The 16412-nt window shown below is 36.3% G+C and overlaps 1 protein-coding gene across 1 annotated transcript; it reads right to left on the bottom strand.

The window, feature by feature from the left end:
- Positions 1-366: 366 nt before the first annotated feature.
- LOC124410530 lies at positions 367-15810 on the bottom strand. The gene is made up of 9 exons (XM_046888981.1): positions 15370-15810; positions 7904-8258; positions 7642-7824; positions 5543-7127; positions 3033-3284; positions 1252-2410; positions 988-1154; positions 837-891; positions 367-674 (listed from the first exon to the last, which is right to left on the bottom strand). The coding sequence occupies exons 2-9, from the start codon at positions 8084-8086 to the stop codon at positions 662-664; spliced, it is 3597 nt and encodes a 1198-aa protein (XP_046744937.1). The 5' UTR covers positions 8087-8258; positions 15370-15810; the 3' UTR covers positions 367-661.
- Positions 15811-16412: the final 602 nt, after the last annotated feature.

Here is a 16412-nt window from a genome sequence, read left to right as displayed (position 1 = left end):
TTATTTCACTTTTTTTTTTCATTCTGTATTAGTAAAAAGATGATTGAGTTATGAGGATGATTATAATAAATTTTGCCATAAATTAGTATGTACGTATTTATAAATATTAGGATCAATTTTCTACTTGCTTTCAACGATTTGGCAATCCATTGAAAGGTATTAAACTAAGACTTGAACAAACGCTCAAACAATTATTACATCCAATACTTGCATAGAATATATTCGACGTAATTAACCGCTTCTTTACCGTTGCGGTATACTATTCAATATAGTTGTGAAAAAATGGCTAGAATATGAAACGTTAGACGCGTGTATTGCAAAAAAAAGAGAGAGCACTGTTAGTGCTACAAAAATGACGAATAATAATAATAATAATAATAACGTCATGAATGACGCCTGGATTACAAGAGAAAAACGCGACTTGACATGTAAAACAAATTAATATTATTGTATTTAAGCTTTATCATATGAAGCTAGCATTCTTAAATAAGGAACTATTATTTTGCTATTAAATAAAATATTAGCTTTATTTTAATATTATTCTTTTCCAAGTTTAATATCGAGAGAATATTATCAACGTGCTTGTTAGAGTATTCGATATCGTCTTAAAATCAAAGGAACTTTTTCATCAATTTGTGCTTTTACAGCCGTTCGTTATACTTCATTTCCAGTGTCTGAAACAGGCAATGGTACATAAGATTAGTATTTGATTCTTTGTGTAAAAAATCACATGCCATGCCAATTATAACTTCTCGAACAAATATCTGTCATTCACGATCGTCCGCAAAAGGTTTTAGATTAAAAAACAAAGAAAAAAATGTATAATAATAATTTACCTATTTGTCGGGGATACGCTTTTATGATGTACACGTGGTTGACACAGAGCTGCTCCTGCATCGAAAATCAAACATTGAGTTACGAAGCATGACCACATTTTCCTATTCTATTAATTTAGCAATTTCCTATCAGTAATGTTATAAATTTTACCTTTAACGTGTTTCATATCGTTCGTGCGTTTCGGTTTGCTTCCACATATGAGATCATTAATGTATCGAGGGGTCTTAGATTCTTTAGCCCTCGACGATTTAGCAAGCTTTTCATTCTTCATGTTAAATACAGCAGTTTCATAAACAATTTCGATGGGCTTTTTCGATCTGAAAGTAAAAAAACAATAATTATTCACGTTGTTACTTGTCAAAAATTTATTTTAACAGATTCAAACTTTTTGTTTTTTCGTATATATTATCGTACCTTATACTAGCATTCAAATTTTTTCCAGCCTGATCGCTGCTTGCTTTCGTAATGTTATTGATTGCGTGATTTGAACGAGATATTTTTGAGTTCGACGTTCGTTCGATCGTATCATTTTTTTTATCGTCCGATGAATATCTTTCGGCGGATTCCTTAGCTGGTATTTTCTCCTGATTATTTCTACTGCGCAGTCTGCTTGAGCGGGTAGATTTACAGTGTAATGATTTAACTTCAGAAACGTTTGCACTTTCATTGACAGCAATTCGGTGAACACTTTCAATGCTGGACACAGACGATGGTGGTCTAGCTGGCCTTTTGCTCCTTATTTTGCTCGCTTTGATTTTCTGGTTTTCGCGATTATTCATCTTGCCCGAGTTCGTATTTTCGGATATCGTTGCAAGTTTTGCATCGGAATCTCTAGCTCTGGAAGACGGCGTGAAGTTTTCATCCTCACAATCCGTATTCGACAGACTTGCCGATTCAGAATCGCAATCACCGTTCGTGGATTGAGTCAAAGTATCTATGACCGTTTTTAACTCTGCAAGAGACTGAATATCGTCAGAAATATTTTTCGAATATTTCTTATCATTAAAATTTTTCTTACGATTGTTCACGTAACAATTTTCGTATATCGGAATGCTTTTCTCCTTCTTTCTTTCGAAGACATTCACGTAAGTAGGATCAGTCGTGTTTGTATCATTTTTCTTCAAACAGCAGCTTGCTTCTACTTCTTTCTTCGATGCATTATCACAGTGATCTTTGGTTTTGTGTTTAGTCCTAGTCTTCTCTATCCTCGTCGAAAAAGACTTTTTACCGCGACTTAATTCCGTCACAGTATTTCTTTTTTCTTCCATATTTTCGGAATGGGAATGCAATTTGTTACCAGCAAATAACTCCCTCCTTGTTTCCACAGAATGGCTTTCTTCTACTCTAGCGATGACAGGCTCGTGGGTCGTAACGATATTCAACAAAACCTTGTTGTTTTCGTTATCCGATGTGATCACGTTTCTCTCATTCAATATCGCATCTTGCACGGGATTTTTTTCCACAGTGCCATTAGATTCGAAGCAAATTTCTTCCACCGGTAGGCCAGAGTTACCAGTGTTCAAATCGTCTCCGTCAATCGTCGATACATTGACAAGATTTTGATCTATGACGTCTGAAAAGATATAAATTAATCCTAGTATTTAAATATTGTGTATGAAAAAATATTATCTATCATCCTATTAAATTCTCTATACATTACTCGAACGTTTCGAACAAGGCAAACGACTGATAATAATCACCGAATCTATTCTACGTACGTATTGCTATTTTAATAATGGTTTAATAAAAAGTTTTTACATTACTTTCACAAAGATTAGATACAAATGATTTTTGTGTTGATATGGCACATGAATGATTAGAACAAAAAAAAAAAAAAAGAGAAACAAATTTTTGCTGGTGCAAACATCAAGTCAATATTGTTAATTAAATGCGTGAAAGTTTGTTGGTCTGAAAAAAAAAAGATTAACAATTAAACGTTCTATAGTTTCCGCAAGTGAAATTTATAAGCATATATAATACAGCTATATTACATCGAGGGGAAAAAAAATACTTAACTGAGCCAGCACGGAAATTGGACAGTAATTGTGAGATGGTAGAAAATAATTTTTGGACATTTGAATAAACGATCAATGAGGAAAAACATAAATGTAATAGGCGTAATATAATTGATACAATGTCTGTCCAAACCCGTACTGTCTCGTGACTTTCATTGCCATAGTCAGCTGCTACTCTACCTATGCAATTAATATCCTTCCTTTCATTCACGGTACTCGGACCTAAGTGGCGTTCCTCGGAATTGCGAATGTTCCTCGACTTTTCCATTGCAATTGAATGTAAAAATTTCTTATGCTGGATGTTTAGTCTGTGATGCATCTGCGATCCAAGCATGTAAGATCGAACTTCTTCGTCGGCTTGTTCGCTCCCAGAACTATACTGCAGTTGATTATCTTTGCCTTGGTTAGAAGAGTCCTCGATTTTCATTCGGTCTTCAGATCGATCCAAGAAATCATTATTCAAATGTCTCAATTGAACAGGCGTAAATCGCGTAGTTGTTTTATTTTTTAAATCCGAAGTAACCTCATTCATATTTATCGTAATCAACGTCGACGTGTTGTTAGGGTAGTTATTGTTAACTATATCAACGTCTCTAGAGTTTTCACGAGACGTTGTCGTTTCTCCTGAATTTTTATTACCGTTGTGCAACGAAGAGAGAAGGTTTTTTATATTTAACGAACCGTCCTTGTTCTTGTTAGCATTAATTAAGGGAAGAGGGTTTTCTTTACCGTTAACAATCGATTTAAACTCGTTGATTTTACTAAGGTTCATAACTAGGTGAGTAGACTTAAGGAACGAGGATTGATGAGCCCGAATTAACGGTCGAGGTATCTTCGATATCGTCGACGAGACAACAACGGGGCCGAGACTTTTTACCGCAGTTCGTTCGTTAATCTTTGCTGGGCAGGTGTTCTTGGCGACATCATCAACGCAGGGACGTATAATATGTGACGTAGTAACGGGCCGCAGCTTTTCAAGTTTAGTATTGAACTGTAGTTGAATTCCAGTGCTTATAGTATTGCATTTGCCTGGAAAATTTCACGTATTTTTCGTCTACTATGATGAATAAAAGAGTTTTACTTTAACTAATTCAAAAGTTAATGAGAACTACATACATGTAAGAATTTTTTGGAAAACAGAGAATCAATTCTACTCTAGTAAGTAATTATACGCTACGATATCAAAGCATACAATTAGCAATATATGAATCTTGCCACATTTGATCGGGACACTTTTTTCTCTCATCCTGCAATTTTGGCAAAGAACGTTTGAAAATCGATGGAAATTGAATGAAAAAAAAAAGTAATCCCAAGTTGGGATTAAAAGTTTCACACATGCATAGGACGAAAAGGAGTGAAGAACAGATTCAGAAAATAATTCGTAAATTTAACTACACGTATTATACGCGTGCACATTACCAATATCCAAATAATATATATTTATACTGTCAATCGACTACCTTGAAGATGAAGAAAATAGACAGTTATAATATTAATATTATCGTAACTATACGATATTTCAGCGGACAAAAAAAAAAAAAAAAAAATATGTCTAAAAATATTAAAAGATCCATCAAAGTGTTTAAAAAGTAGCACTACTTTTATTCGTTATAAAGTTTCGCTAATATAGCTAATTACTTGTAATGTCAATATACGAATTAAATTAATTAATACGATAACTGTTAGGAGAGAATATTAATAATATTGTTTATACGGAATCCTGAAATTTCTTTCCGCAAATTACTTTTAGTACTTTTTTAGGAGTGTGACGCGTTCTTTTTCGTTCTTTTAAACAGTTGCTTTTCGCAGATAGAAGCATTTGGCAAATATGTTATTATATTATTATTGATTATTATTTATTTTCATATCGTTATTATTATTATTTTTTTTATTGTTGTTGTTCTTTTTGTTATTATATTTACTAAGTACTGAGTACTGGCTTATAGAATGCGTACAGCTACCGCGCAGAATACAGATTACACAGAGCAGCTTTTTGTTTTATATTAATATTACAAGCATGTACCTAATAATAATACCAACTATAGCGTTTGCCTTGTTATAAAAGTTCGAGTATAAACTTCATTGAATTAAAGAAATAAAGAGAAACAAAAAAGAAAAAAAAATACACACATGTATAATTACTAAATAATTTGATTGATGACATGTTAAAAATTAATTAATGAATTATTCAAATGAAATACGTTAAAATAAGCAGCAAAATTGGATTAGTAAGTAAAATAAGCGTGAACAAAGAAGATTTACACACCAGATTTTGGTTAGTTAATGATCATAGCTATGCATTATATATTTTCATTTAATACTACGCTCAAAAGACTGATGAGCAATACACATGCAAATGAAATTCCATAGCGATAAAATATGATCCTTACTGTGTATCTACACTAGGAAAGTAAGGAAAAAAGATGTTTACCACATCGGATCTGACAATTTCTATGAAAATTGATATGAATTTGATCGAATATTTGGTGTAATGTAAATATGATTTGCTAAATTGAATTCACTTCTTATTAATTTTTTTACTACAACAATTGTTCGTAATAAAAAAGTAAATCTTATATCTTATTTCAGAGAAAGCATGATACTGATCCAAAGTAACGTCTATATGCGATGCTGAATGTCTGTATGAAAATGTATGAATATATTTTGAATATCTTGAAAATAATCGTTACCTTCATTCGCATGCTTTTGCATAAGTTTCGAGAGTCCATTAGCACCGAGATTAACCGTAGTCGTGTGTCCCTTGAATGTATGATCAACGGCGATTGTCTCGTCAATGCCATCGAAATTTTGGTGAGCGTTCAAATCGTCATTTTCGCCAATAACGGGAGGCTCAGATTGCAGTATAGTTTTAAGCCTAGCGCTCCATCCGTCTTTGATGATCAAGTCGTCTGCAGCTGCAATTTGCAATCTTTGTTCGTCTCTGAGAACCTTAGAAGCGTCTTGTTGATTATCGAGAAATTTGTCAACTGGACCGGTTTTAAATTCGGTTTTAAGCGGTCCGTTCGACTGACCAAAAATATATTTCTCGTAGGTGGTATCGCCGAAATGAATTAGCGGTAAGTTTTTGTTCGTCGCCGGCATGCCGGCGACGATATTGCCGCGCCTTCTTCGTCTGTATCTGTTCGACGGCGGAGGTTTGCAGTCGGTTTCGACTATATTCACCTTCCCAGACTCCGCGGCGAAATGGACCTCGGTTTTACAGAATCCCACCCTTTTTACAGACCTACTTGAACTCGTCGCAGCGATCGACTCGTCGTTACCATTCATGCTCGCGACCTTCTTGTCCGACTGTAGATAACCGTTCGGCGTCGTTGTTCCCGCGCTTTCGTCGGCCGTTGATTGGTCAGTTTCTGGATCAGGAAATACTTTGGTGTTGTTCAGGTGAACGACGGTCGTATTCGCCTTGGCAATCGTGCCCAGAGTTGCGCTCAATTGAACCGACTTGACGGGTTTCAACAGAATCGGCGTCGGTTTTAAATACTGGCATCTCGTAACCTCCTTATTTACGCCATTTTCTTCCCCCGTTGCGGTAGAAACGACGCCGTTAAAAACGTGCTCCCCATTCCGAAGGTACTTGCTCTCAATCGTTACGCTTGAATCTGAATCAGACTCATCCTGCATTCCTAAAACGTATGACTTCAATTTTTTCTTATCCCCATTTTTCGCCGCACTTCTAACGGCCTGGTCCGACGACAGGAGATCCTTATCTCCAAATTCGTTAACCTGAACTCCACCGTTAATAGTACGAGCCTCATGATTTTCATACGAATTGAAATGCAGCGGAATTTCAATTCCGGGATCATCTGCCTTACCGATCGTACTACTCGTCGTTATCTCCGATGATTTCTGTATTTGCAGAGAACGTCGAGCCTTGCAATCGCGGCTAAATTTCAACCTTGCGTTACCATTATCAACACACTTAGTCAGGTCTTCGTTCGAGGTACTTTTTTTCGGGCTATTCGTTACCAGTAAGTTCGAAACGTTTCTATCGTATTCCCTGTAACTGACGTCGTGGTGTAGATTCCTAAACCTATTGCCGAGAAGAGGAGAAACATTGGGAGACTGTTTTCCTCGCAGGTTTGCAAAGCTGCCAGCACCTGCAGTCTCCGCGTTTATTTGACGACACAGTCGCGACACTTGGGAGAGTTTGGTCAAACTTTGGGCGTCGTCGCACTGCTGTACTCTTCTGAACACCGATTTACCGCCTGGAACTACTTCGTCGTTTCCATTTCTCAGTGACGACTGTGACTCGGTCTGAAATCGAATAGATAATTTTATTTCAGAATTCAAACGTTAAGTCATAGCGGAATATATAGGAATAATTCATTTCTCAGTTTTGGGGTCGCTGATTGCAGATCTGAAATCGGATTTAACAATATCTCAAGATGGCGGATCCAATATGGCAGCCGAAAATTTTACATTCGATCTAATCCGGAGAAAAAACTCTGTTCAGAAGTTTTTGGGGTCGCTGAATACGAATCTCATCTTAGATTTTGAAAGTACAGTATGGCAAATCCAATCAGCGACCACGAAAACCTCTGCATAGAGTTTTTTTGACCGTATTCAATCTAATTAAAAATTTTCGTCCACCATATTGTATCCACCATCTTGAATTTTTTAAATTTGATTTCAGTTTTGTCATCAGCGAGCCAAAACCCCGTAAAATACCATTTTGTTGTAAAAGTTGAATGAGCACAATAACGTGTGACTCAAAGGTTTGAATACGAACTATATCGTACTATCTAAGCAATATAATTAAGCTGCTTACCATTGATACAGATACAGGGCTACTCGATGTGGAATCTGTTATTCTGGAGGAGGACCATTGAGAAGCTCTAACAACTTGAACAGACCTACCACTCACCCCTTGGCTCTGAAACACTTCGACTTGTCTTCGTGCTTTTTGGACGACATTTCCATCCGCCGAATTGCGCTCTCGTGAATCGATAACCTGCGGAAAAATCATCGCGTAAATTAGAATCTTATAAATAAAAACCGCCAAGTTTGCAGCCAATTTTTTAGTCTTTTACCTTCCCGTATGCTTGGGCAGATCCCTGATGTCTCGTTTGCCATCGACCTGTCTCTATTCTGGCATGCTCAAGCATCCCAGTGAGACGATCGACATGCGACCACTCTCGTACCTCCTGATTTTGAAAAGGAGAACCATTCCTTTCTCCCCCTCCAATTCTACCGGGCGATAATACCAGCTCCATTCTACGCTTCTTTATATATTCTTATATTTTTTTTTATCAACTGTAACGTGTTCCAGATACACGTTTTTACGAAACAGCTGTCGTACACTGTTCCTATTTTATTCTAGTACATAATCGTCCAGTCCGATACACCTGCATTACTGTCCACACTGCATCCAGCTCATCTCATATTCTGTAAAAAAAACAACAACATCGAAATGTCTATAGAACAGGAAATTTAAAAAAAAGGGGGGGTTTAAAAATTCATTCGACACTTGAAATTTCTCGCCAAAACCACCAATTCTATAAATCTGTTTAAAATTCTCTTATATGCAAATTTCAATGTTTTCATACGCATGATGTAATGCGTATTATATGTAAATCCTCGCGGTTTTTTCGAAAACGAAATTGAAACGTAACGTGGTTTGAATTGCTCCCCGGTCTCCTATTATAAGCTTGACAAATAATATCTCAATACTAGTTGTACGTAAGCGCAGCTCCGATTATATTTAGTGTATAAAAAGAAAAAAAAAAAAAAATAAATAAAGGTCAAATCTTTCAACCGGTCTGATAATAGCTGGTACCTATGAGCTAGGAGATCTGATCGTACGATAATCAGTAGCGTATTTAACCCTGTGCAATAACCACTGACGTGTAACTGCACCATATATTGAATAAAATATTTAAGAAGTACGAATAATTACGTTATAATACTTATTAGGTATACAGACTATATAGTCGACGTACATTCACCGCGAGCTGTTATAACATTATAATCACTTTCAGTTTATATTCGGGTTAAATTTAAGTATGTGTGTATATATATATATGTATATATAGGTTAGTATATATAAACTTGCGTGTCTTAATTGTGCAACATGCTAAAAGCCTTGGGCTGTTCGCGAGAGAAGCATATTATCATATATTTATAGGTATGTGTGTATAATCTGCAGATATATATATATATATATATATATATATAATTTAGCTGAATCGGATTTAAAGTTTAAAGTAAAAAGGTCGTCAAAAATTTCCAGTTTATTAAAATATCATTTGGTTGTAACTTTCGGTCTATCGCTTTCATATTTCAGCTCAGACTTAAATTTGAAAGAGAGTAAATTTTCTTGAACATTTTTTTTTTTTTTTTCTGTTATACCGAGTTGCAATATCTTTAATATTGAGAATTGTATCAGTTTGAGGTTTGTATGTGGTAATTCTAAGGATGAATTTTTGGAGAAAAAGAAGAAAAAGAAAAAAAAAAACTCGTCGTTCTGCAACCTTGGGATAACCTGAGATTGAGTAAACCGCTTTAATGCAGCATTCAACAACACTCAGAATTCGTTAATTCGATTCAATTTGGTATATGTACTTTCAATTATTCCGAAACTGCAGAATACAGTAATTTTATATTCAACGTTTCGTCGCGTTACCGTAACTAATAACTTCAGTCTCATAAAATTAAGAAATTATATTTCAATTTATATAGAGAAACCGAATATAGCTAACTCGTGCAAATAACGAATTTGATTAAAAAACTACGTTACACGTATGTACATACATACATACATACATACATCAGGTATATATTTACACGGTTTCTGAAAAAATTGCATTATTACTCATACCTTAAACACTAAAGTATATGGATATATATTGTAGGTAAAATACTTTTACATGATCTGCGGTAAAAGTTGACCTGTAATTTCTCTATATGTACATACATACAATCTCCATACATACATTGGAATTGAGTAGGCAGCCAAGTAGGCGCTGTTACATATGTATATATATATATACACATACAATTACGTGTTTTGCTTGTGTGTGTGTGTGTGTGTGTGTGTGTGTATTCAGCAAGTGTAGAATGCATGGATGCTGGGCTATGACTCAAGGTCGAGTCGCCTACGCAAATTATTTCATTTGCACGTCGTCAGGATGCAGTTACGCACGGGAAGAGAATAAAATTATAAAACGCAGGGCTTCTGGGGATTGGAAATTTTTTTTCACTTCGATCGAAAAGAGATTCTCAAATCCTTTCTAATAAATATATACAGGAAAACACCAACTTAGTCGATCCATTCTCCGCGTATTCTAATAATATATGCGTGCGTAAATTTTGAATATCACTATTATTATTATCATTATTATTGTTGTTGTTGTTGTTATTATTATTACCCGCATCATATATCATACAGTTTAATGAGAAAAGGAGAAATTTTGCCACTGGCTCTTTCACTTTGTACGAAAACTTGTATGCTGATTACTTTTGTTGTTGATGTTGTTGTTGTTATTATTATTATTGCACCTAGGGAATATAGGAATAATGTACAAAAGATAATACCTACGTACTGATAATGACGTACAGGCATAAGGTGTATGTACTTATATTCTGGAATATGTCATAAAAAACGTATAATATCCGCCCACACATGCGATTGACGAAGATCGAAAAGATGTGTTGGTTGAATGTATGTACATATGTATATAGGTAAACGTATATAACGTACGGAGGCTTGTAGTAAGCTATATATTTCGAAAATTTGTCGTCATAACTGTAAATTTGTTATAGAGATTCGTGCTAATTTACCGCGAATATATAGGCATGTATAATTTATATATAATGTATCTGCATATATAAGGCAACTATTAAGATCCATCCTAACATGCATAATTCTTAATTCTCGCAAATAAAGTAGATATCATTCCCAAATCGTTTCCGGAGATATTATAATAATAATAATAACAACAACAACAATAATAATAATAATAATTAAGAGAGGGAGAAAGAGGTCAGTAAAAATTTACGATTGTAAGTAATATTTTTATTACAATATGGCGGTTGAACATTTGAAATTCGATCGAATCCGGAAAAAAAAGCTCTGGCCATCTGTTTGAAAATCTTTGCACAGAGTTTTTTTTTACCGTATTCAATCAAATAAAAAATTTTCCTCTACCACATTGGATCCATCATCTTGAATTTTTGAAATCTCATTTCGATATCGTACCCAAATACCCTTCTTATGAAAGTTGACTCAGCACAATATCGTGTAACTCAAAGGGTTAACGTATTCCGTAATTTATATATTTATACTGTACCGGGTACAATTAACTGATTATTATACATTAATAAAGCAAATTATATCTAACCGACGACGTGATCTCTATACCTATACACAACGGTGCAGTGAAGTCGAAGACCGAGTTGACTAACGGGTTATTTCTTTGATTTACTTCTCTGCCCAGTTTTTAGCCCACGGAGGGGGGAGAGAAAATATCGCTTTGCATGATCTGCCAACATCTGTAACGGGCATCGCGTCGTCGTTCAATCCAGTTGGTCAGTTATTTCGCTCCGCGGTTTCTTACTCACTCACATCCGTTGTTCTTTATACCGCTGCACTCCACGTTTCTTTCTTTCTTTCTTTCTTTCTTTCTTTCTTCTATAACATATATATATATATATATATATATATATATAGGTATACCGAGTAAAGCTGTCGCAATTTATTTTTTTTTTTTTATTTTCATTATTATTCTTCATCACCTGCAGCATATATCGATTAACGGTAGCGATCTTTGTTTATTACATGTAAGAATTAAGTCACCGGACGCACGCACGGCAATGAATAATTATTGTTCCAAGCGTGATAGATGGAAAATCAACCACAACGAAAGGAAAAATTCTCTCAATTAAAGCACCGTTGAATCGACGTCATTTAAATACGTCGTCGATTTCTACACTGATCCGTCAAAATATACAGGGAAGCCCCGAATTTGTCATTCGACTTCTCACCCGATGACTAAACAAATTTTATCTCCTTTGACCCGATTATACATTATCAAAATAGAATCAAACGTATACGTAGCAAAATCGTATATTATAACTATATTTTATATGCAAATTTATACAGCTTCTATATTATCATGTTCAAAGATATAATTTAATATAACGTGCGACATAGTTTCAACATACGACGAACATAAATTTTCATTCGCCGGAAGAAAGTTTTTTTTACTCTACTGTCTTTATACATATATATGCATATAAATCATATATAAAATGAAAAGGCATATATATATATAGAATCTAAAATTGCAAATTTACGTAATACCTGCAATGCAAATGATCGTACGTATGTACATACATGCATACGTTAATATTGTCTACCGTTCCACAACAAGGTGCTTCTTAACCACGCGTTGAAATCATTGTATACATATCTATACGTGCATACGTAAGTACATTAGGTGCGTGTAATGATATGCAATAGTTGAAATCACCGGACTCGGCGAAATTTCTTATTTCCGCAGCAAATAATCATACGGTGAAGTAGAAAATAAATTTAAAATCTACACAACAAACTACGAAAAAGTATTATTGCAACTTTCATTTATCCCCTTCAACCATATATCTGATTGTACAAACGAATTTCAGATTTCTACCAAACGTTGATATTTTAAATCCGCAATTTCGAACGTTTCAAATACTCATTCTCGTAGCTATATATATACAATATATACATACAACCGTTATACGTAAAGTTCTAATTAAAATATAATACAGACTATAAAAATATTCTACAACTTTTTCGTTTCGATGTATCAATATATTATTACATCGATATTTATATCCTTGCGAAATAAACGAAGTATTTGCTTCTTTATACGCATACCAATACACGTATACCCTACCTATATTATAATACGTGGGAGATAATCGCGCGGTGCGGAAAACATCACGTCTTTTAACAAGCCGCATTTACACACGAGTCCGTTAAAAAGAGCGGCTTAAAGTATAAAGAAGAAAGGAAATCCTTGGTATTTCGAAAACAAGAGTGAAAAAAATCCCCCCCCCCCCCCTCGCCCCTCCCAAAAAAAAAAAATAAAAATGGTTAATACGTAAAAATAAATAAGCCATGGATTCATTACCTATCATACCCATTGGGTACGTACAATAAGGATGTCTGAAACAAAGGCACTTATACATATACCTATAAACATACAGAACGGTTATGCAGGTAATAAAGAAAAATCGCGATGGGTTCTAATTACGGTACATTATAAGGCAATTAGCGGAATATAGAGGTTTGCTACATCGAAGCTGCTGCTGCTGCTGCTGCTGCTGCTGCTGCAGAGCGCTCTTCTCCTCTCGAGGTTCTTGGTTCCAAGCCAAGCTGCTGCAGCAGCCGGGGGACGAGTCACGGTAAATGTGGAGGTGGAGGTGGAGGGTATGTACATAGACAGAAGGCGTTGTACTGTATCTTGGCGGTACCACTAGCCGACCATCCAGAGCCAGAGCCAGCCAAGCCGGTTTCCTTGGCGCTCAGGAGTTCGAGGGCATCGCCATCTCTCTGAAACTCGAAAGGTGGCCCCCGTTCTTGGGACTTGGGCACGCTCTCTACCTCCGAACACTACCTCAGGATTATACCCTGCATACGCCGTTCACACACACACACACACACATACACACATACTCGAGTATGCTTGCCCGTATTATTATACGTATGAGTTCGCAATGTGACAGAGCGATTACGGTCCGCGCATATCTATACGGAACGATATATCATATATCCTAGATACTTGTATGCCTATAACTGTGTATAATACGTCCGTCTAATACATTGTATTATAGTAGCGGAATTGAATCTTCATTCATCTTTATTATATGTATACCTATCAATCTTGTGCGAGACGGTGTGTGAAAAAAACTTGACGCGTTGTTGTTGGCTTTTTTTTTTTGTTTTTTTACATTCTTTTTTACAAATTTTTACACGCATCACATAGCAATTACGCTATGTATAATATAACAACGATGACGAATGTTTGCGAAATGAATTTTGGGGAATTAGCTTTTTTTTTTTTGATATTATAGAAAATCTTTCACGCGGTCTCGACTTTATATACTCTGCAGGTGTAATGCTGTTTTTGTTTCATCTGTATAATCATCGGATTGCTTCGCTGCAGTTTCGCCCGAGAAACTTCCGGTCAATATTTAAAATGTGATCTTCGTTGTGATTGTTATTGTAATTCCTTCGACGTATAATAGCGTTCAGGTGTTAATTAAGAAAAATTGTATTAATATATTCGATTTTTTTTTTTCAATTCTTTTTGCCCAATTAACGTAGTTATAAAATTGCACCTCTTTAATTTACTAACTACATTATCAAGGATCCTCTATATTTCCTCTTTTAGTGTACATAATACGTCCATATAAGAAACAAAGCTGAACACCATCGATCTTCATTATACAATATGTACATACAGATACCATTGTGTTTTTGTATAATATCCGAATAAATAATCATTCCTATTTTGGATTCAAACATTCAAGTACGCCGGATTATTAACGCCCGAAAATGTTCCGCACCGTGAATTTTTACACATAGTGAATTCCTGTTCCGCACCCGATGAGATCGACACGGGCTTTGTTCTCCTGTTTCTTCTGGACGATGAACCGCGAATTTAAAGATCGCTTTGAAACATCCGCATAGAGTACGTATAAAGGCTTTGCGGAATGTATCTTAAATCTAAATACGATACAATATGCATTACTGTGTCTAACAATTAAGGGATGGGGGTGAAAAGTTGGAAGGTTCAATATTGCAAATCGCCGCCGATATATCGAAATTTCAAACATGCGAAAATGAACTAACGAAAGTTGAATTGTTCGAAATGTTAACTTTTTAGAATGTTACTGAGTAGTAGTCATTCTAATCTGCAGTGACACTTTCGAAAATCAAGATTTCAACTTTCGTTATTTCATTTTTGCACGTTTGAAACTTCGATATATCGTTCATTTGCAATATTGAGCCTTCCAAGTTTTAACCCCCCCCCCCCCCCCCCCCCAAATCAACGAAGAACTGCACAGATCTTCGGCATAGATGACGAATCATTTCATGACGTCGATTGAGAATTAATCGAACGGTTAAAACCCCGCGATTTCGTCACGAGGTTTAAGCAGAGAAAGAAGAACGTCGACGCGCGTCACTAACAACAGCGACAGAGAAAATCAGAGATTTCATCACACGTGCCTACAAGACACTGCGTGTTGTATACCTATAAACGTCATATTCAAACGGATTGTAACAGCCATACGCGTCTGCCGCGAGATTACCGGGATCCCACGTACATTCGTTTATTACATCCACATCTGACTAATACCGCGTTATGTTTATTGGACGAAGAGCAGTGGAGGAGGGGGGGATTGATTAACATATCCGCGATTCGAATGATCGGTATAACGACTGTAATCGCACAGGTAACCCGATATATGATACAGCTGTAAAATGTAAAAATGGTATAATTACCCGTATAATCCGATGGCGTTGAACAGCTTGTGGGTGAATAAAAAGTATAATGCTGTATCCTTGCGGCGTATCCTTTTCGCCCCTGTTGTCCCCGTTCCTTTGTGTCCCCGCGCGATGCCGGCGGTTAACTCGGTGTGCATGTATCGCACATGTATGCCTGTGAAAGATTCGTTGGTTCTTTCACTTCGGTAATCAACGCGACGAAGGTCTCTCTGTATAGTCACTGCTGCATACAACACTCACAGAAACTGGCTCGACTTATGATGAGTACGTGAATAATCCGTGTGTCGTCTTCGATCACTTGCGATCCGACAACAGGTTCGATAAAAATCTTAGAAGTAAAGAATCGGGAGTAAAGATCCCGGTATTTACGTGTGCATCATCAACTGACGTAATTAAGGGGTACGCGGAGCGGCGAACGGTCCGGTGTTTCCCTCGAGAGCGCTGATCCTTCACTGTAAAATAATAGCGCGGATTTTGAGAGGAGAACTCTGAGATACCTGGTCAGAAGCGTTAGGAGGGGGGAGAAAGCCCATTTCGCGGTAGGCGCGCACGGAGCGATGTGCGCGCCCCTAGCGCCGCGTTTACAGCGGCACGGCAATTCGCGCGCACGCAGGCAATGCGTGTAGCGTCTACGAGGAAAAGTAAATGATCCGCACACGTATGCGATACGTGTGTGGTGCTCACTAATTGCGGTGGCCTTTGGCGAAGATGCACGCGGAAAGAGAAATGCTTCCGATAAGTACCTGCCGCGTATTCGTCTCTTTTACAAGGAGGAAGTATCACACGGTGATGCGTTGTTTTCAAGGTCTTTTTTCGTCCCTTCTTGTTGTACCATCCACGGTCGTCGATCATAATTTTACAATCATTTTTATTTTTATTTCAACGCGAAACTGTGCAGTATTACGTTACGCAGCTACTAGTATATACAAAATCATTTGTTTGTAAGAGGAGAAAAGTACCTGTTGCTTCTTTCAAAATTCGCTGTAAAACGGTATTAAATATAGTTTTAGAAGACGGTGCAAAAAACAAGTATTGTACGC

The sequence above is a fragment of the Diprion similis genome, chromosome 9 (genome assembly GCF_021155765.1).
Source record: "Diprion similis isolate iyDipSimi1 chromosome 9, iyDipSimi1.1, whole genome shotgun sequence".
NCBI classification, from domain to species: domain Eukaryota; kingdom Metazoa; phylum Arthropoda; class Insecta; order Hymenoptera; family Diprionidae; genus Diprion; species Diprion similis.
The sequence above is the reverse complement of the archived record's forward strand: the minus strand, read 5'-3'. Positions and strand labels throughout refer to the sequence as shown.